This window comes from Barbus barbus, assembly GCF_936440315.1.
Source record: "Barbus barbus genome assembly, chromosome: 25".
Lineage (NCBI taxonomy): Eukaryota > Metazoa > Chordata > Actinopteri > Cypriniformes > Cyprinidae > Barbus > Barbus barbus.
Genome location: NC_136753.1, coordinates 6,851,275 through 6,874,412, shown reverse-complemented (window position 1 = coordinate 6,874,412; position 23,138 = coordinate 6,851,275). Strand labels below are relative to the sequence as shown.

Genomic DNA, 23,138 nt, shown 5'->3' with positions numbered 1-23,138 from the left:
AAATTAAAAGGTAATAACAACTAATGGTGGCGCCTGCTATTAATAAGGTGGATAATAGCCTCCTTCTTATTGGTGGTGTATCAGCATGCTTCTGTCTAGATGGACATCTTTGACCTTTGCTTCTTACCTTTGCTTCTTGTTGCTTCTTACTGTTTTACATTGTACCTGCTGCGTTTTTAAGACATGTCAAGAAGCCCAATTTGACTGAATGGTTCCTGGGCTCTCCTTTTGTGTTTCCAGAGTAGAAACATGAGGTGTGCAAACGATGACAAAATTGAATGAGCTACATTCAACAGTTAATTTTATATAGTCTCAGTGATGGGTATTTTGGGTGCGCGGTCCCTTTAAGGCAGAGAGCACGTCGTACATTCCTTTGAAAAAAGCGGCGTTTTAAATGCCCGGTTGACGTCATTAAACTTTTTAAGCGGCTGGAGTGCGCGCGGAGGAAAGGCACAGACGCGCGCGCTTTCCCAGCCACTCGCTGCAGATGCGACTGGACGGGCTCAGGTTTGCTGGGAATAACTACAAAATCAACATTCCTTGTAAGAGAACTTCCGTTTCTTTAAATGTAGCTATGATTATTGCGGTAAATATATGGTTAATGTCGTGACCTTTTATTATAGGTATGTTTCAAAGATAAAAAGTAGTTTGCTTGAGTGTGAATCTGTTGCGTATTCTCTAACTGTACTGCTATTTTACTTGTGCTGTAGATAACAAAGGGAAACAATCAGCTTTTCCAATGTTTTTTTTTTCTGTGCTGAAATATTTTCATTTACAGTATACGTTAAGTAGAATAGCAAGTGTATGCGCGTGTATATTTGATGTGTTATAAAGTTAGGCTAGTTCTGTTGTTCAGTTCACTCGGCTTAACTGTTTCAGCACTGTTCTGCTGTGCATTAGCCAAATGCATTGACCCAGAGCTCAGCCACTGACCACAGCAGTAACACAGACAGAATAATGTTCATAATGATATTGCTGACACCGTGTCCCTCGCCGTTTGCTGACCTTGACAGAGGAAAACGAGAGAACAGCATAATGACATTCTGACATTCTCAGGCAAGCTGCTGTTGTTGTGCTTTAATAACTGAGGCTGCCAGACTCTTTCCACAGACTGTAAATCCATTTGCATCTCAGAATGATTTCAGTAAAATGTGAACTTGCTAAATAGCAATGCACCTTTATGCTCCTCATATAATTTAATTAAAAATTAAATTTCATGATTAAACCAGCTATGCTAACATTAAAATAATACTTAATGCAAAATTAAAGTCTACAAATTTACAAACCCTATATAACTTCTATATAAAGAGATGTTTTGAAAAATGCCTAAGGCAAGTTGCTTCTTTCCATACAAAAAAAAAACAATCCAGTTGCTCCCAATCTCCAATAAAGCAGTTCATATAGTTCATGTGCAAAATTACAAGCCTTCTGAATCCATGCCATACAGTAAATTTGTATGCAGAACAGATGGACAGTCCTAATTACCAGAAATCCATCCCTGCTACGTCTCTCAAATCTCATTCACACCTCCATATTTTTTAAAACTTAACCATTTGACATTAAAATTCACAATTTATGACGGCTTTCACATTGATCCAGAGAGACATGCTGCCACTAGCTACTGAAGTGGCATTTCAAGCACGTGGTATGTTTATTTTATGCATTATTTAAACTTATTTCATGTGCCATCAAAACTCCATCTGGGGAAAATTCAGAGTATTGACAACATAAAATGGTTAAACCTATATGCAATTCTAGGGAAGACTTTTAGTGAATAACTTCAGCTTTTCCCCCACATAAATCTATAAAATGTAATGGCTTCAGAACAGATGGAATGCAACTACTTTTATGGTACTTTTTTGAGCTTAATAGCTACAGGTCACAGTTGTGCGTCATTTACAGTTTGGAAAAGAAAATCATGTGGGTTTTAAACACCCTAAGGCTGATTAAATTTAACAGTTCCTTTAATTTGCTTAGATCGTTAGTGAGGATGAATTTATTTTTGTCATAATTCTTGAAAAGACCATGTGTCATTTACTTAGGCAAGACATTTACATAAGGCTTTGAATGCATTTTAATGGAGTGATTAACAGGACAAGGGAAAATCGTTTTTAAATAACACCGATCAGCAGGTGTGATTCAATCAAACTGTAATTAAAACATCACAAATCGCACGATCTTCAGATTACACCAGTGTCTCGCATTTCTTGAACATGAGATTATTTTATTCCAAGTTAGTAAAAAGCACGAGCCCTGCCAGAATCACATGCTGCAATGTTTGTTTCTGCAAAAACCTTTGCTGTAATGTAATGACAACATGATCCACACCAAATATTTGGATAACTTTTCCATGTTTGGCAGGACTCTACTCACGATCGTTGCTGTGAATAATGGATTGGATTTGCTTGATTTGATAGAATAAAATAATAAAAGTCTTATGCTAAACAGAATAAAAGTCTTATGCTAGACTTGAGTGGTCTGGTTCCAGTGCTGGGTCATGTGGGATTGGGTTTTGTCATGGGGTTTGGACTCTAGAGGGGTTATAGATTGGAAGACAGGTGTGATGGCCATCACAGAATGCTTTTCCAGAGGTAACTTGATTGCATTTGTCTTGGGAGAATTGATATGAACACTGACTGCTGATTGCTTTCTGATGTTACAGGCCAAAAGGAAGCAAATCACACACTTATTGCATATTCTAGTATAATTAGGAGCCTCTTCAGTAAGATTGATTTTAGTAGTATGCAGTCAACAAATAAGGTACAGCAATAATTTGAAAAATGTTTCTATAAGTAAACCGTTTTATGTTGATTTTCCCTACAAAACACACCATGGTGCTATTTAAACCTGCACCTTTTTGAATCTTTAGCACCACAGCAAAAAATAGTATTTTACCTTGAGTCTGACTCAATCTGATTTAATGTGAATAATGCCAAGACATGTTTTTTCCCTTGTGTTCTCTTCACAAATTCACAAACTGATGACCCGCAAGTTCTTTTAATGAATCAGTCAAGGCTTACATACCCATGAGTTATCTGTTTGAATTGTTTTGACAAATCTTTCGCTAAATGAACACTGAAGTCAGTACTATTACAAGCTAAGTTTACATGCAACCAAATAATCTGTTTATAGTCAGATTTATGGCTCAATCAGACTGAAAAACCTTCATGTAAACACCTCAATTAACCATATAAAGTTATCAAATAAAAATTAAAATATTACATGACAGACGAGGCAGGGACTGTTCACCAAACCCTTATTATTTTTGTCCATTGTGTTTGACAAAGCTACTGACTCAGTTCAGCTTTAATCAGTGATGGTGATTTATATGGGAGCTCTACAGCAAACCTTTACTGTGACCATAAAAATTAGACAGCTTTTAACCCTGCAGGCACACACTCATTCTGTTTTGATAAAGCATACTTCAAATGAGATGTAATTTGAATAGCAAATACGATGCTATGTGTTTCTGTAAAGAGATCCGATCCTCTGAATTGATCCTAGTTTTGGTTTGTTGTACTTTCACATTAGTGCACAGGGAAGTATTATTTATTGTGTTTGACAGCAAGTTTTACCCTGAGCAAATTAGCAACGTGTTTTAGTTGGCCGATAGAAACCTCGTACCAAGGAATACTAATTTAGTAAAAGTTGAGTGTCATTTCCCTGAAAGTACATCTTTTATCACCACACGTTTTGCAACTCGCATGCAAATTGAAAGTATGAAAATATTTCAAAAGATTGCACACAAATTCAATCTAAACAGATGTTTCTGACATTACGATCTGCAGAAGCATACGAATTAACGTACACATTTCTGCTCTGCTCTTGTTCTCCAGACATTGACTAGTAACTCAGAAGTAACTTAGCTGTAATTGCCAACTACACTTTTGCATTCTCAAACAGCGTTCCACATACGCACAATAGAAAAGAACATGTACAACACAAAGACTGAATGCTGAGAGGGTCCATAGGCCTCCCATTCAAAACATCCAGACAGAGATTATCACTCAGTGGCATCTGATGCTTTCATTTCCTGTCAGTGAATCAACATCTGACTGCGTGTCTTCCTGCTGTCTCTTCCAAATTAGATTTGAGGTTTTTTTTTAGGTTTAAATTGTAATTGACTGGAGCAGGTGCTGCATGAGTCTAATGGGTTGTCCATTTGATTTCACTAAAGCGTAAAAAACAATAGACTTCTGTTTTAACTGACAATGTGAATTTTGAGTGAAGCAACAGTTTTCAAGATTTTGTATGAGAAACAGGCCCATGCCTGATAATTTAGCATGCAAATCCTATGATCCTTTACAAATCTGCCCTCAGTCTGGTGATGTATCGATCTAAAAATAAATGAGTAAACAAGTTATGACTGATTCTTCATTTGCCTTTTAATGCCATTTTGTTATCAGGAATGTTAGTATTGATTAATCAGGGTAGTGCAATGTGACTCATTTACCCCCACAGTCATTATAATAATAAAAGAAACCAAGCATGTGTGATTGTCATTATGAATGTGACTTATGATTATATGTGTGAAGTGGGGTGGTGGGCAAACCTGTAGAAAAATGTATAAATGGAAATGCAAAAATAATGTTTTAAAACAGGTTTCCGGAACACTTCCTCGTCTGCCCCAAACTAGCCAATGTTGCTATGTTAGGTTGGTCGACCTACGAATACCCTACTTATAGTTAAGCTGGAATGGGAGAAAGTATTTTAACAGAGAAAAAAATACACATTTATGTTTTAAAAGAGAGCTCCAGACCTATCTCAAATTATTCTGATTTGTTTTGACTTCTTGACTATACTCATAAAATCATCCTTGAACTATAAAAATCTAAAGAGGTTTTTTGAAACTACACTAGAATATGCAAAAGTATGTACTTTGCGGACAGCACGTTTCCTTTTCGACTTCACTTTTACTCCTTATCAACAGCATTAGGGCATCTTCTGTGGAATTATGTTTATTTACTTACTGATGTTGTTCCAAATTTGTATGACTATCTTTTTTCTATGGCATACTAAAAGAGGAGTACATAGTAGGACTACATAGTTGTCACATGATTTGTGCATTGTATTTTAAGCCTTCTCAAGCTAAACAATAGATTTGTCTGAGGAATGTCTTGTCACTGTCTGATCATAATGTTGATAGTTTGAATACAAAGAGTTACAGAAGAATGGAAGATTAACTACAGGGTATCAAATTAGCTTTTTCACTCAACAAGCCAATTTGGATACTAATGTCTGGACTACCTAAAGGTAACTTTAAGAAGCTACCTGTATATATATTTATATAAAAAATATTTGCAATGAATACTATACAAATAAAAGAGTAGGGCCATAAACTTAATCCTTCTTGTTGCAAAATTCTCTTTGATAAAACAGCATTTTGTTGCAAACATCAAATACAGCAAAATGAATATTAAAAATGAACATGTAATGGTAAACACACTTATGCTTACCACATATGGTGTCGAATCATATAGTCATCAGCTGTTGCCTCACAAAGGTTTCCATACTTCGATAATGAAAATTGTTATAAAATCATCTGACACCCTTTCATTCATCACTGTGTACTGTATTGACGGCAACTGATTCTCATTGAAAGCAATGTGTTTACAGGTTGCATGATTTCAACTGCATCAAGTAGGAAGCAGGAAGCAGAAGCAGGAAGAGTCCGTTATGATAATACTATAATTCATTGTATTCACTCATCATTTTGGAATTGATTTGAGAGAGCACTGCTGTGTTTTTTATGTACATGCTGATTAATTGCCTTACGATCGTTTAGCTGAAGACACAGAGATGCTGTGAGGATTAGTTTAATTACTTGTATGAAAAAGTCATTTGGATGCGATTCACACTGAATGAGGGAAAAGAGACAGATTTCATTACATCCCATTGTGCCTTAAGTGGTCTGAAGGACCTGCATCAGTCATTTTCTATCTTCAGTTTTCTGTTTCCTGTGTCCGATCCCATGACCGATCACACTGGAGTGAACAGCTGATGTGGGCTAGATGATTTTAAGCATTTATTCTTCAGGAGGATGTGTTATGCCCCACCATGAATTTACTGTTTTTTTATTTTGAGCAGTAGATTTATAATATTGTGATTGTGTTCCAGAAATGTCCCCAGTTCTATCATAGGGCTGTCATTATAGCACTATAATTCTGTCACAGACTATGTGAAAGTTAGTTATTAAAGCCTGGTGCTCATGGTCACAACAAAATATATATGATTTATATACTGCTATTCTCTTCAGTGCTAATAAAGCATTCTGACACTCATGAACCCTCGTGAAATTGTTGCATTGGCCTTCTAATGCCTAAATGTTACCTGAATAAACATTGTATATTACACAGTTGTGTTATTTTTAAGAATGCTATGACCTTAATCTTGAAGAGAACATTTATTTTGTCTGTTTGTGTTGACTAATTTTGGCAGAAATTGGCAGAAATTTTGCTAGTAACAACGGCAAGAGATTTTTTTTCATGCGGCAACTGAGAGCTGTCAGTGTGGAAAGAGGAGGAAGACTGGGAATTTGCCCCTGCCCTTGTATATCATGACGGCTTACTGCATTGCTGAACTCATGAGGTGCATGACAGAACATAAACAGGCAGTGTTTTACACATATCCATGTTTACACACTAACTCATTCGCAACTCATTAGGCACTGAACATCACATAGTTCGCTATATAAGGAAAACGTATTTGGACTAGGGCTGTCACGATTAATTGAGACTTCAGTGTATATATCCAAACTATAAACTTTTACCCCAGTACTTCTGTGATAAAATGAATGATTGTAAGACAGAAATAATACTGTTTGCTTGAAAAGACTGTTTGTGAAGCTATTTCCTACCTGAACACTATAACTGCTCTTTTTGTCTCAGCTGCAATGCGAATACAGATTTGAATGTTCTGGTATGACTTTGTCAAAGGTTTATTAGACAGACGAATCGTTGTCATTTAGAAATAAGATTGTGTTGGTTTTTGAATCGAGATTGCGATCTTTTAATGACTAATTGTGCAGCTCTAATTTTTTATATTTATTATTTTTCATAGTAAGCATTACCTGATTATTTGATTAATGGTCAAAATAATTTACCAGTTACTTGGTTATCACAATAATTGGTCCTAATTTGGACACATCTACTCAATATTGTGCAATGATTTGTTGTTGTTGATTTGCTGTTTGTATTTCCAAAAACTAAATGGATTTGCATCAAAGCATTCCATTGTCTGAACAAAGCAGCAGAGTTCTAAAAAATAGTTCATCAAAAATGACCTTCCCTACAGGAGGAAGTGTGAGAATTTACTGTCAAACTAAATCCAGGTTGGTGTAGATGCAGTATAAAGTTGTTCAAATATCTACAGTCTGACACAAAGAGCTAACATGAGTTTTTGAAAAATTAGAGGTGCTTTGGTGGAAAAGCTGTGTGAGATGAAATACATATGGTATTGTTGCTTAAGAATGTATGCAGGAAGAGATTCAGGGAGTCCTTTGAGGTGTCCACCCTGAGACTTCCTGGGAGTGTCCCTCTGGGTGCGGTCCAAATAACATTGTACACTTTGTACAATGGACGCCCATAGCCTCCTTCAGAATGCACTCATTAAACTGTTTCCTCTCTAGGAGAAAACAGGAAGCATAACTCTGGGGATAAAGAGAAGTGGAATGAGGCTTAGATTAGCAAAACTAAAATCCCTCTCACTGCATTTTAGGTCTCGTGACAGATATTTTGCATTGCTGTTGTTGAGGAAATTGCCACATGTCTTTACTGGGTCAATTTTTCCTTTTGAGTACAGTAGGGTATTACTCGTGTTTGCTTGTTTGGGTCAATTCCAAATGCTTTATGTAGAGGAACTGTTGTGCAGCTGCTCTCCATTTAACACTTGAATTTATTGTATTTCTTCTATAAGGGGAAACTATGCCAGCTACTTAACTTAATCTGCATTATTGCCCCCAGATGTCACAAATGATAAAATATGGATGGAGGAATTATTACATACTGTTTGTTGTAAAGCAAATAGAATTTGACATCTCAAGGTTATCACTTGTGGTGAGATGGAGCAACGCATTATTGATTGAGGGCTTTGCTAAATGTGTGTGTGTGTGTGTGTGTATTGTCTGGCTAAAAGTAAATGTTTGTGTGAACATTTTACTAAAATTGCTAGTCTGTTTTCAACAATGCTTTTGAAGTGTTTGGCCGAATTGACCTTGAAATTAAGGATTTAAGCCAAACCTCTTTAAAAGAATAGGAAATTTGGTGATTGCCGCTTTCCACATTCAATCCTTAAATGCTTCTGCTGTCCAAGAATCATCCACTCTGTCAGGAAGAGCCCATCTGACCAGCATGTAAAGCGTCAAAAAACTGTGTGGAACACTGGAAAAAAACCTCACACAATATCAAAGCAGTCCCAGTCCAGAAAACCTGTGCAGAAAATGATGGAAATGAGAAAGTATGTCTATCCAAAAGTATTTCTATTGTTTGTAATATATTTTCGCAAGGAAAGATTTTCCTTTTTTTACTGTGAATATTTTTGTAGGTCATTGTCCCTTGTTAGCCTCAATAGCACTCATCATAATGGCCCCTTGTAAACCTTAAAGGGATAGTTAACCTTTATTCACTTCATGTCATTCCAAATGACTTGATTTCTTTTGTGGAACATACAAAAATGTGCTTTGTCAATACTAAAAAACCAATCATACCAACTTTCTTTAAACTATCTGCTTTTGTGTCCTGCAGAAAAACATATGGTTTTGGAATGACACGAGTAATTAAGGAAAAGTAAAATTTTTGGGTGAACTATACCTTTAAAACCCCTGCACACATTGATACCTTGACAAGATGCATAATGCCAGTCAATCAGATTAGATCTAATGATTTTGGAAGTGCTTTATCAAAATTAGTCAGTTAATAGACTGTGGGCTGTTGGCAAGGTCCCTTTAAGGTTAACTCAGACCTTTACTCTTCTGTCTGATAGAAGGCTGTAGGTTTGCAGGCAGTATGGTCCGGTGATATACAAGCCAGGGTTCAGTCCAGGTGAGCCATCCACTATGTTTTGACTGTTGACATTCTGTTCAAGTCCAAGGCAATTCAAATATGAGCTGCAATGTGTTTAACTTCTTTGTTGAATTCATTAATAGTGCATTGTTTAGGATTTGTAATGAAATGTATAGCTGTTTTCATACATTTCTAATTTTCAAATTCAGGAGTTTGTCTGTTAGTGTATGAGATTGAGATGTAAATCCCGAACAAGTGCAGCAAGTTGCACCTCTTTTGGGATTTCCCGTGTTCCATTCATATTTCTCTGGAGTAGTTTGTGTTTCCATTATATGAGTAATCAATATTCAGACAGAGTATTATCTTATTATGCATTGAGAGAAAGAAGCAGAGAGAGAGACAGAATGCTGTGAGGTGAACAGTAAATGTGAAATGAAAAAAGCAGGGAAAAGAAGACAGAGTGCACAGTCAATGTGATATTATGGGGAAAATGTGGAGATAAAGAACCAGCTGTGCAGTGCATCCATCATACAATAGACTATTATGAAAATTTAATGGTTGCCTTTAGATGGCAGGTGAAATGATCTGCATAATGTGCACTTTTCAGCTCTGAGTTACGTTATTCTATCTGGATTTTTAATTTCTTGGAATATTTGAAGGCAAATAAGTTTTCCACCCACAATCGAAGATTATATACATGTAAAAGAACAGATGCATGGTCATAGCCAACTATGTTTTCTATACAACTATGGTATTTGTTATTATGATGTAACGTAATAAAAGCGTAATATTAATATGTAATTTAAAGCAAATAGTTTAATTTAGCTCAAAGGGAATCATTTAGGATTTTATAGGGAATTTGAACTGAATCACTGTTTTACAGCTGATCAAACTCTGCACTGGATATTAAAATCCAAAATATAGTGAAAACACTATTTAATAGCACAGTAACACGATCAGCAGATTAAGACATTAACTTGTGAGAACAAAACACAAGATACTTCTCTTTTAAATATAAATAAGATTTTATTTATATAAACCTAAGACAAACTAATCTAACACATGAACACAAGCATTCACACATTCCCCAAAGTGTCTGATTGGTTGAGAGTTCAGTAGTCTTTGAAGTGAGGTCTTGGGCATTGGCTGAAGATGCGGAGTTGGTCTGGTTGAAGTTTGAAGCGAGTGCAGTCGGAGCTCCACGGAAAGAAAAGAAACTAAAGTAAAAGATTAAGAATAAAAGGATGTAACGAGACTAGGGGGTTTTCTTCTCGTTGTGGTAGCAGCTGGCACGCTCAAAGAGCAGTGTCAAAACGTGGTGGCAAAAGAGAAGAAGAAAAGGGAGAGGACCAAGAGGTTGTAAGAGAGCATTTTTAAGAAGAAGAGGATTTTTAAGAAGAAGAGAGCATTTGATGGTGTCCTGAGTTTTTAAACTCGGCTTTCAGACTGTCCCATCTGGACGTCTTGACCAATTAGATACTGTCCTTGCTCGGGGTATTGCTTTGTTTCTCCACCCCACTAATAGATCAACATGTTATCTGTTCAGTCAGAGGTCCAAACTTTACAGGCTCTTGCAAAGTATATTTTTGAACATGATTTCTATAACAGGACTATGATGCATTTGGCAAAGAATTGATTGGAAGAAACATTTTAAGCATGAATTTTCAAACTCATACATACCAAACATGAATATTACCCTTTAAGGCTTAAGCAATTCAATACTTATTAAAAGCAAGACATACACAATGAGTGATTAATACAAGGATAGTCAAATGTGTGGGTTAAATACATAATATGCAGTTATGCATAGAAATGATTAGTTTAATAAAAAATTGAAAATGAAAGTATTTTAAGATGACTTTAGGTGCATATGGAAGCAGCCAGTCTTTGTGAACCAAGGAATTTCAGTCAGGTTCTTTGTCTTCTATGTGTGGGGGTAGTCAGTCTAAGGAAGCTCTTGAATTCAGCGTGGAACCCATGTGATAGCCATCTCTTTGACCATCAGTCCTGATTACTTGCCCCAAATTTCTCCTTCCTGAATTGGAATTATCAATGTGTTCTTTTGTCTCAAGGTTGTACATTTATACATTTATTCATTTAGCTGACGCTTTTATCCAAAGCGACTTACAATTGCTATGTCAGAGGTCGCACGCCTCTGGAGCAACTAGGGGGTTAAGTAAGGGACACATTGGTGTCTCACAGTGGATTCGAACCCGGGTCTCTCACACCAAAGGTATGTGTCTTATCCACTGCGCCATCACCACCAGGTTATAAGCTGTTCTGTGGAAAAGTTGGTTAGTTTGCTTGCTTCAGACTAGTGGTGCCAGAATCTAATATATGACATTGTCCTGTTTCCTTGGGGCCTCTCTGAATTCCAGCTCCTCAGGTTTCAATGTTCTGATGCATCTTAAATTTGTCTGATTCAGTCTTTGATATTCAACAATGGCACATACTGTAGAAACCTGAAGAAATTTAAAAATACAACTGGTGCTATGTTTTCTTACACTTCTTCCTCAGCGCTGTTAAACAGACCTGACATTCTGATGATAGATAATTCTGTCATCATTACTCATATTCATGTAATTCCAAGCTTGATTTTTATTTCTTCTGCAGAACATATAAGATGAGAAATGTCACTTTGTCCATATAATGGAAGTCAACAGTAAACAAAACTGTTTGCTTATCCAACATCATCTTTTGCATTCTGGGATCACCTGTTTGAACCTAGAGTTACCAGTTCACATGTTTAACCACTACACCACACCACCACCATAATGAAGCGCTGTGAACTCTGCAGACTAACTAATAATCTAAGTATATTTGCACATACAAAAGCACATTCTAATCTGTACATTCCAGTGCGTGCTGCCTTTGTTTGTGTAACCACTGGTGCATTTAGTCAATAATGACTTGGATATATCGTAATCCTCACTTTATATTCAACCCCAATGCATTGAACGGCCCACAGGGTGACTTTACAGGTGTTTTGTATTACCTGTGCAGGGAAGAGGGGTCTTATCTCTCCTGTACCAGACCTGCTCTAGAGAGAAAGAGCTATAAATATATCACCGCCCTCTGTTTAGCTGGTCCATTCACCATTGCCTATCAAGACTCCCCAGTTAGTTTAATCACAGAGTTTTATTGTCCGTATTGATTATCTAACGTCTATGTGGTACATTGTTTGTTAGGTACAGGCGGTTTTTTCACACAGAAGCTTGGTTGTTGTGTTTGGTTTTTGTTGACTGCACAGCTTTCTTGTCTTCCCTCTGGGTCTTCCCTGAATTGGGGCCAAAGAGGATCTGGTTTGGATTCTGGAAGACATTCTAATTTACTGGTGACATACTTACCCCACAAACAAATGCTTGCCCTGGGTATATCTGCATTAGGCAGCACTAAAGCAGAGGCTTTTTGGGAGCATCTATGAAAAAAACGCTGTTGCTTTTGATGTGAGCTGTGAAGCGCTTGAGCTGGCTTGGCTCATTGTCATTATGTCCTCTCCCCTGCTTTATCTGTGCCGAAATTGTTTATGTGTGTGTGCTTGTGCATTAGACAGCCCTTTATGTGGCTGGAAAATGCTCTGGTCTCTATTTGGCATTGACTTCACAGCCTGCCTTTGTTTCTTACCCAGCGATGCACCTTTTATGTGGACAAAAATGCATTGGTTGGACAGAATATCTTGCACACTATTTAAGTAATGATGTCCGCTTTGAATTATATGAATTATACAGTAACCCTCATTAAGTGCAAAATCAAACCAGCATCGTTCATGAAAACATGATTAAAAAGCTACATGATGCATTAAGATCATTTATGAAGCGGCCGTTGGGTTGACGTGAATAGGTGCGCTGCACAAACTAAGATGGATGGATATAATTTTAAACCTATTAGTTTCCACCCCACCCCCCGGAAAACCCAGCCCCTCCAGAAAATCACAACAACAGTGTGCACTTCTCATTTTCAACCCTTACAGCACAGTTCATGGCTGCATGCTGCATATTTGCATATTTGAAAACACACTTGCAGACTTTTGTATCCATATGAAGTATTGTGAATTTATTTTACTGAATCAGGGAATAATATGCAACGTTTGGGGAATAAAGGGGTAACAACCTGTAAAATTACAAATAATTTATACTGTAAGTATTTTGAAACTAAGGGGTACCTATTCTAATATTATGTGTTATAGCCTAAACAATAATCTTATGTTTAGGAGTGATTTAGAAAGACAATATTCTTTGTATAATTGTATACTGGTATTTTTTTATAGGCCTAGGTATTTTTAACCATTCTGTTATTAAAGGAAACATGATGATTACTGAACAACAAAACTGGACATCTAGTGAAATGAGTTAATGAGTTTCTGCTATGATTTATAATTCACAAGTCAGCTTACCTTATGAAAGCTTATTCGTCGATCTCAGCTGAGTCACACCAGCAACTTCCCAACACCACTATCACCAAATAACTTTGCATAATATACCATCGAGTTTCAATGTTGCTTAAAACAAGCTTACCTCTTTCCAGCTAGATACAAGATTTGAATTTCAGTGGATGTCTACTGTGATGTTTTTATAGCAAAAACAAACAAACAAAGGATTTAGTTTGGCCAACAAACAATTAAATTAAAACTAGTGCAATATTTTTTTCTGTAATTACTGTGCAAATATACACTTGTTCTGTGTTTAAGCCCAACTTGTTCCTCCCTATACCATGTAGTTACAGGGTAAATACAACATTTGCGGGCTATAAATTAAAGTGGTGCTTGTTCCCCCCTTATTCCATGTAATTACAGGGTAAATGCAACATTTGCGGACTATAAATTAAAGTGGTGCTTGTTCCCCCCTTATTCCATGTAATTACTGCGAACTGACAGGATTTTACCGTCTTTGATTTTACCGTTGTGGTCCACGTCCTCAAGCACCATTTTGACTTACTTCAGTTCAAAATTCCCCGGGAAAACCACGGACTTGGCAACCCTGTTCCTAACCCAGGACCGTATGGTTACTGATATCAACCCAAATTGGGGCAAATCAAGTTCCTAACGCAACAGTCTCAACCGAGCGTTTGGATTGAAACAATAACCTAGTAGTTTCAAAATACTTACAGTAGAAATTATTTGTAATTATACAGGTTATTACCCCTTTATTCAAGATTCAAGATTTTTATTAGTCACACACACAATTATACAGAGTATAACCAGCAGTGAAATGTAAGTCAGGTCCGCTCCAAGGACAGTGCAATTATATAGTATACAAATATTAAGAAAAAGAAAAGTAGAAAAAATAAAAGAATAAAATAAAATAAAAGATAAAAAATATAAATGTGCAGGTCAGTATGTTGTTGACTTAAATAGTAATAAAGAGGAATGTGCAAAAGAATGTGCAAAAAAGTTGTACAGGGTATTTAAATAGCAGCAATATGAGGTAGAAAAAAATTATGAATAGTGATATTTACATGGAGTCAAGTGATGTTATGACAGAGTTAGAGTTTAGGAGCCTGATGGCCTGGGGGAAGAAGCTCCTCCTAAGTCTCTCAGTTTTTGCCATCAGGCTACGGAAGCGCTTGGCTGATGGAAGCAAAGTGAATAGACGGTTACCAGGGTGATTTGAGTCCTTGATGATTTTGACAGTTCTATTTTTGCAGCATTTGAGGTAGATGTCCTGCAGAGAGGGGAAAGCAGCCCCTGAGATGCACTCAGCTAAGCGCACAACTCTCTGTAGTGCTTTGCAGTCCTGATTGGTGCTGTTTCCATACCACACTGAGATGCACTTTCTATGGTCCCTGAATAGAAAGTTTTCAGGATTGCTGGTGAGACCCTGAATTTCCTCAGCTGTCGCAGGTGGTACAGTCTTTGTCTGGCTTTCTTAACCTGTGTTTGGATGTGTGTAGTCCAAGTCAGGTTCTCGGAGATGTCTACACCGAGGTACTTGAAACTACTCACCCTCTCCACAGGGGTCCCACTGATCATAAGAGGAGTGTAGGGCCACTGCTGTCTCTTCCTAAAGTCCATGATCAGCTCTTTAGTTTTGCTCGCATTCAGAGAGAGACAGTTGTCCTGGCACCATGATGTGAGTCTCTCTACCTCATCCAAGTATGCGTTCTCATCATTGTTGGAGATGAGGCCCAGAGCCACAGTATCATCAGCGAATTTGATAATAGATGTGGAGCTGTGAGAGGACATGCAGTCATGCGTGTAGAGAGAGTAGAGCAGGGGACTCAGGACAAAGCCCTGTGGGGCTCCTATGTTCAGAGTGATGGAGTTTGAGGTGAACTGGCCAACTTTCACCACTTGAGGTCTGCCGGTGAGGAAGTCTTGAATCCAGTCACAGAGTGAGGAGTTTAGGCCGAGGTCTGTGAGTTTAGATGCTAGCTTGATGGGGACTATAGTATTGAAAGCTGAGCTATAGTCAATGAATAGCAGCCTTACATAATTCCCATTGTTGCTGTCCATGTGTGTGAGGGAAGAGTGGAGGACGTGAGAGATGGCATCGTCAGTAGATCTATTGGGGCGATGAAGAGGAAGAGGAACTGAAGAGGGTCCAAAGTATCAGGGATGGAGGAGCAAATGTGGCTCTTTACAAGTCTTTCAAAAACCTTCATGACTATAGATGTGAGGGCAACTGGGCGATAGTCATTCAGGCAAGAGGGTTTATTGTTCTTTGTGTGGCGGGAGGAGCCAACGACAGACACAGTGGGCGTGGCGTCAAGCCTCGGAGAGGTTTTTATTAAACAATATTTAAAATAAAGTGTCCAAAGGGGGGAAAAGTGTCCAAAATAAACAGGGATCTGGTGTCCTCGTTGTGCTGCGGGGCTCGTGAAGGAGGGCAGTGTTCAGGAGGGAAGGGTCCAGGTAAGGGGCGGAGTCCGGCGGCCGCACGCGCTCCCGTCTGGAGGTCCCGGGGCGCGGGTGACGGCGGCTTCTGTGGCGGCTTCGTCCAACTCCTTCATCCCCGGGTGCTCGACGGGATTCCACGGCCCGGCGTCCTTGCCCGACGGCCGTATCGCGGGTGCAGTGTCGGCCGGACTGCGGGTCCGGCCGCTCGCGTCTCTGGCGGCGGCAGGTAGTTCCCTCTACGCTCCCTTTCCTGGACCCACGAGGACACCAGCGTGCATGCACGGGGAAGAGACCGGTCTCCCGAGGAGAGGCGCGCTCGGAGTTTAAACGGCGGCGGTGATGAGGCTCCATTCACGTCAGGTGCGCCTCATCACACGCCGCCAGCCCTGCGTGTTCAGCGCCCCTCCTCTCTCACACACACCCACTCCCGTCGGGAGCCTGGTGAAGGGCGGCGAATAAGGGACGGGGTGGTGATGATGGACAGGGGGGAGGCAGCCGACTCGTCACATTTGGCACAGGGATAATGACAGATTTTTTAAATGAGGTGGGAACCACGTAGGTAGCAAGGGACTCATTAAAGATGGAAGTGAACAAACCAGCGAGCTGATCAGCGCAGGACCTCAGAACACGGCCGGTTATTTCATCAGGTCTGGCTGCTTTCCTGACGTTCACTTTCTTTAGCGGCCTCCGAACCTCATCCTCCGACACGGTGATTACAGGATTATCGCTGCTCTGCCTGCTGCTTCCTGACGCGCTGGACGGCAGAGTCACGCCGCCGCCGTTGCAATCGAAGCGGCCGTAGAAGATGTTTAATTCGTCGGCCAGCAACGGATCTGCTCTCACCTCTGCGGAGGATTTGTTTCCGAAGGCACAGATGGTCCTCAGTCCCTGCCACATCCGTTGAGAGTCATTGAGCTGGAAATGAGACTCAATTCTCTCTCTGTATCTGTGTTTGGCGGCTCTTACTGCGTGTCGGAGAGCATAGCACGATGCTTTGTACTCGCTCATATTCCCGGTCAGAAGAGCCTCATTGTAAGCAGCAGTGCGTGTGTTAACCGCAGCACAGATTGTTCTGTCCACCCACGGTTTCTGATTGGAGAATGTCCTTATAGTTATTGTTTCTGTAGATTGCTCGGTTAGCGTGTTTACAAAGCTTAATGCTACATCCGTGAACTCGCTGACGTCAGAAGAACTGGCCCGGAACATGTCCCAGTCGATGTCATCAAGAGCCGACTGTAGCATAGCCTCTGAGTGGGAGGACCAGCGCGTCACTACTCTCTGCACCGGGGGATCCTGAACGAGCCTTTGTTTATATTCTGGTGTGAGGAAAATGGCGGCATGGTCCGATTTGCCAAAAGCCGGTAGTGAGCGGGCTAGCAGTGATCCAGTGTATTTGGTCCTCTAGTTAGAAGGGCAGGAACGCGACAGAATGGAGATATTCCTGGGATCACACCATTTCTTGTTAATCATAAAACACACTCATCCACCCCTGGATTTACCGGCCTCTGCTGTTCTGTCCATCCGTAAAACAGAGAAATTATCACTTGGCATAACAGCAGTGTCCGGGACCGAGGACGAAAGCCATGTTTCGGACAAACAAAGGATATTACAGTCCCTTATGTCCCGTTGGAAACTAATCCTGGCTCTAAGATCGTCCATCTTATTCTCCAAGGATTGGACATTTGCGAGCAGAAAGCTCAGAAGAGGAGGACTGTGAGCCCTTTTCCTGAGTCTGTCTCGAATCCCAGCACGTTTCCCGCGGCGTTTCTTGATCCGTCGCCTCGGGGGGTTATTGTTTTATCTCCGCGTTCCGAAGAATCTCCAGAGGCCACGATGGATTCGTGGTTAGAGTGTCCTGGAACAGGTTAGTGTAGCGGTTTCCAATGTCCATAAGTGTTATAGGTGATCAGTGCGACGTGAAATGTGTAAAAAAGTAAATTAAAGCAAAATCTGAGCGGAGCGACCTGGGCGGCGTCCGAATACAGCGGCACCATCTTGTTATTCCCCAAACTTCACATGTTATTCCCTTATACCTACACGGAGGTAGGTACACTATAGGTACACTATAATTACAAAAAAGTTACACTGTAAATTCTGTTTACTTACGCAGTACGTTGCGGGTTGTAATCTAAAGCGTTACCGGTTTATCTGCTGAATGTAAGACAACTTTCTGTTGGTCAGTTTCCACTATGAAAGCACTTGTTCTTCAACTTTTGAAAAAATGCCGAAAAGTTGAAAGAAGAAAATAATTAATAGTTATTTAGATCATGTTTGGAATTGGAACTTATACTGTGACTGTTACTAACCTTTGCTTAGTATTTTCTTTATATACTACATGATTATTGATGTGGCAGCACCATAGTAAGCCATAGATAGCCAGTTTAAATTTGATAAAAGCATCTTAAGGGGAAGTCGTGGCCTAATGGTTAGAGAGTCGGACTCTTAATCCAAAGGTTGCGGGTTTGCGTCTCGGGCCGGCAGGGATTGTAGGTGGGGGGAGTGAATGTCCAGCGCTCTCTCCACCCTCAATACCACGACTGAGGTGCCCTTGAGCAAGGCACCGAACCCCCAACTGCTCCCTGGGCGCCGCAGCATAGATGGCTGCCCACTGCTCCGGGTGTGTGTTCACGGTGTGTGTGTGTTCCCTGCTGTCTGTGTGCACGTTGGATGGGTTAAATGCAGAGCACGAATTCCGAGTATGGGTCACCATACTTGACCGTATGTAACTTCACTTAAAATAAGAAAAGTATCTTTTGAATGTATTGTATATCTGCATTAATATTTGACTACATTATCACTCTCTCTTCTTTTTGGCAATTTAAAATAATTTGTGAGCAACTTTGTGAGACATAAAAGAAAAAAGTTTTTAGCTCTCTTTGATATGCTGCACAAATGTCACATCTCTGGTGGTTTTCTAGTTAAAGCTAAAGGGTAGCTTAAGTTGTTAAACAACTTAACATTACAATTAAATTGTAATTTGACAAACTAGAGTGATGTGACAGGCAATCAGCCTTATTTGAATTTAAATGTATTCCCGTTTTGTGGATTTGCTCAATAGCAACAAAAAACTGAAGCTGCACGCAGACTTGTGCTGTACTTTACCCTTTGTGCTGGTTATTTACATAGCTGAGATGATGTGCCAGGTATTAGCATGGCCTTTACAGACCACCTTTTATCTGCTGTCTGAGTCTATTTTAGGAGCCTTTCATTATTCAGGATGCTAAATTATGAATTATCACCATTTGCTTTTTTTGACGTAATGTTGGTATTGTTGCTAAGGGGATGGCAGCATGCGCAGAGACATTTGTTGCTGCTTTTGCTTGTTTCTTGTCCTCAGTCACATTCTAGCATGGCATTTTTTAACCGTTCTTTGGAAAAACATGCTCATTAACCATGAGATTGTTTTTGTTTCTGTCCTTCTCCTCATCAAATGGTGCATTGAATATGACTGACTAAAAATACAAACCAATGAAAAGAAAGACCCTTTCCCTTAACCTTGTTACAGAATTAGAAAACCTATTTAGTTAAGTGCACTCTAGGACTAGATATTCATGATACAGTATAATTTTTTTTTCCCACAGTTAGGTACAACATTTTGAATATCACAATGATTTTAATGCACTTTTACTTGGCCATTAAAAAGCATGACATATTCCTGTCTTATCTCGCAAGTTTGTTAAGAAAGAGATTTTTAAAAGTGTCTTTTTTAAATGCGTCAGTAGCAAAAATGATGTTCGATTTTGATTAATGTCTGTGAATCAGACCAAACAGTCAGTTTAAATTAAGGCAGTGGCTATTTGCACTATAGTATATTTTCTTAGCGATAGCGCCTATTTACACTAAGTGCAAATAGCAATGGATTCTATTTACACCAAGCGAAAATAGCAGTATTTTTAGCTATATGGTATTTACACTAAGTGCAAATAGCTATAGATTCTATTTACACTGTTAAAATAGCAGGAATTTCTGCTATTTATACTACTTGTTGCAAATAGTGGCAATTATCTGCAGTGTTGTATTACATTATAAAACAGTATGCAATAATAACGTATTAAGTGTAAATTATCATTTTAATTCAAATTATTAAATGGATGCCACCTTACTGGTACAATAAAGCCCTACACCTACCCTAAAGCCCCGTTCACGCCAAGAACGATAACGATAAAGATAACGATATTAGTGTCCACACCAGCGAACGATATCATCTGTTTATTCTAAGCGCACTGCTGCTTTAAATTCTCAAGCTGGTTATAGCAGGATGGATTCTGATTGGCTGTCAGTGTTTTTATCGTTCATCAGCTGGAAAAATCGTTCTGGAAGTGATTCCAACGATATTGTTTCTGTGTGCCTTTATCGTTATAGTTGTGGTGTGGACGCTGCTATTCTTTAATACTGAGAGCGATTTTTAGAACTATATCGTTATCTTTATCGTTATCGTTATCGTGCTTGGTGTGAACAGGCCTTAACCCTACCCGATACTTTATTTTCAACTTTTTGGTTATTTCCTTTCCTTTACGATGTGATATTAGATTTGGAAAGGAAGGGAAAAAAGTTTGTCAAAAGGCGGGTTTGAACCCGGGTTGATCATGCCAAAAAGACCACGGTGCCCGCTTTACCATCTGCGTCACTGGAGCTGATGAGTCATAGGCATTTTTTTAGAATGTTGACTATCCCATTCACACGTAGGTGGGTGGAGTTAGTGTAAATAGCCTCTGCCAACAAGGCGGGCTATTTGCACTAAGTGTAAATAGACACTCCAAAAAAGGAATTGATTCATAATTCTCTCTGCCTTTAGTCTACAATGAAAGCTCTTACTACAAATTTGGACAGTGATTATTTCGATTGGTAATTTGTTAAAGGGAATTGTAACAAAATTCGTAGAATGGGAAGAAGGAGGCGGGAAACGGCAAACACTGGTCCTCTCTCGTCTTCCACTGTCGTCATCACTCCTCCTTTTATCCTTCCGGAGCTCCTCCGTGGGACTCGAGACCGGTGAGTGGTGCAGGTGTCGCTCATTATCATTCACTCCACCGGCCTCGCTCCGTTCCCACGGCTCTTGGCCCCGCCCCACTCACTACAGGAGCGTTCACCAAATAAATGAAATTCTGTCATTATTTACTTAACCGCATATTGTTACAAACCTGTACAACAAACCTGTATTCTGACAGTTTTTATTTTGTCCATACAGTGATTTGTCCACATTTTTCAACGCGATACAAACATCCTTCAAAATATCTTCTTTTATGTTCCACAGAAGAAAGCAAATCTTATAAATTTGGAACGACACAGGTTGACATGAGTGAGTAAAAGATTTTTAGATAAACTATCCTTTTATGTCTGTTGAGCCAGTGGTTAATATACCTTATATTTGTTGCATGAAAATTATATAATACAATTATTCTTTCATTTAGTCACAAACAATATGTGATTTTTAATAGTAGATTTTTACTGCATTTTAGTTCTTATACTAAACAGTTTTGGCAGCACTGGCTGTTTTATATATATATTTGGCACATTGTCATGTACAGGAACAATGTATCTTAAGGGATTATATGCCCTGTTTAGTGTTCTGCTCTAGAAATGCAGCTCTGTGAGCTCTACCATGTTTTTTAGGAAAGGTTTTTAATATGCACCTCAATCTAGATGATTTATCATAGAATAACTGTATCTTGTGGCAAGAGAAATAGTTCAGAATATCAACAATGCTGAAAATGATCTTATATGTGCATGTAAATGGATTTTCAAAAGACTACTTTTGAAAGCAACTTGGACATGCTCTGTTATTGATTCCCTCCCTTGGTAAAGAGACAATATTACACTGGTATAAGCACTATTCAGAATATAATTGTTTCTCAGTGGAACTGTAAAAAAATATATTTGCATGGCTCCTCCGTGATGAAACTCATGCGGGACAAGGGAGGTTTTTCATACAGGCAATGACAAATACACACAACAGCTAAATATGGTTATAAATCTTCTTGTAAGTGTTAATCATATTCTATATAAGAATTGTATTGTGGTTTACAATATATAATGCTGGATGGTAATGCATCTCCTTTAACCCAAAACATTGCTATGGCTATCAATGATCACAGGTTTGGTACTCCTGTATAATAGGGTTACAGTAATGTTAATCTAAGGAATTCATGGCCATATTTACAGGCGGTTACTCAAAAAACTTTGCACTTTTGCATTCATTTCAGTGTCACGTGATTTGACAGCAGCCCTGGGCCAAAATCCTCCATGTAAACTCAGAGACGTTGATTCAGTTGGGAATAAATTACCACACAATGCAATGCTGTTCAAATTTCTGATATCTACAGAAATAATATCACTAACTAGCTGCCCTGCGAATTCACATCCCAATGTAAACCTTTTACTGGCCAAATAGGGCTGCAGACTCCTAATGGTAAACTTGTATTTTTTATACTTATATCAGTCCTGTGTCTTTGCATCTGCATTCCTGCCCGAGTTGTTTCTGTTTAAGCATCCTTTTGTTTTATTGATGATGTATTACAAAGAACAATTGTAGAATATCTAGTCAATGTGAAGTCCGATACACCCCTTGTTTACTTGCAGGAAATGTGTTTCCCTTAGAGAACCTCAGTACATCTCGTTATTTGATGTTCCTTTGCTTAATAAAAACCAGCAGTTATTCATTCGGCTGGGGTGTTTAGCTCAATCAACTTTGACGGGACCACTTGAACATCAGATTCATCAGTTTGCTTTTGCTTTCTCCTGCTACCTCTTGCTCATTCAAATTTATTTGATGAAAAACAAGCCAAATGACTGAAATTGCTTTAGTTTGTCCTTGAGCTGCTTTACCGCTGCACAGAGGAAAAGCGCCCTCAGAAATCAATCCCTGACAGTAAAATATGGGTATATGGGTATATTTTAAGTGACTGAAGAAGTTGCAGCATTTCACCAGGGAAAGCCCTTATCATGCAGAAACAGCCTTGAAGATTAGAGGAAAATTATAAAAACGGATTTAACGCATGCTCCAAGTCACCAGCAAAGATTTATGAACCTTCTTAATTTTTCCACAGTGCTTTGTCTTGTCAAGTGTATGCCCTGCCCATGAGACCTGAACAACACTGACGTACCCCTTGGTGTGTGTTCGATTATACACTTGGACCCTAAAAACGTGCCAGTATGGCTCATTGATGCACTGTAGATCCACTGTCCCACTGACCGATTCATTAGGACTACAGTAAAGTGTCATTTTCTGAATATAAGCCATGTTTGCTACCTTCCCAATCATTTCTTCTCCTTCAAATGAAAAATTCTGAAGAGTTTGCATTTTG

The 23,138-nt window shown here is 39.1% G+C and overlaps 1 protein-coding gene across 4 annotated transcripts in view; it reads left to right on the top strand.

Moving 5' to 3' along the window:
- The first annotated feature begins 407 nt into the window (after positions 1-407).
- Positions 408-23,138, top strand: part of LOC306845168 (PTB domain-containing engulfment adapter protein 1-like) — a 50,649-nt gene continuing 27,918 nt past the window's right edge. Inside the window, exons 1-2 of one of the 4 annotated variants that reach the window (XM_079377809.1) lie at positions 429-542; positions 21,023-21,133. In XM_079377809.1, the coding sequence (XP_079233935.1) occupies positions 488-542; positions 21,023-21,133 (166 nt within the window). In that variant the 5' untranslated portion in view covers positions 429-487. Of the gene's footprint in view, positions 543-21,022; positions 21,134-23,138 lie in introns of all 4 variants that reach the window. The other 3 variants (XM_079377811.1, XM_079377808.1, XM_079377810.1) reach the window with 3 other exon arrangements.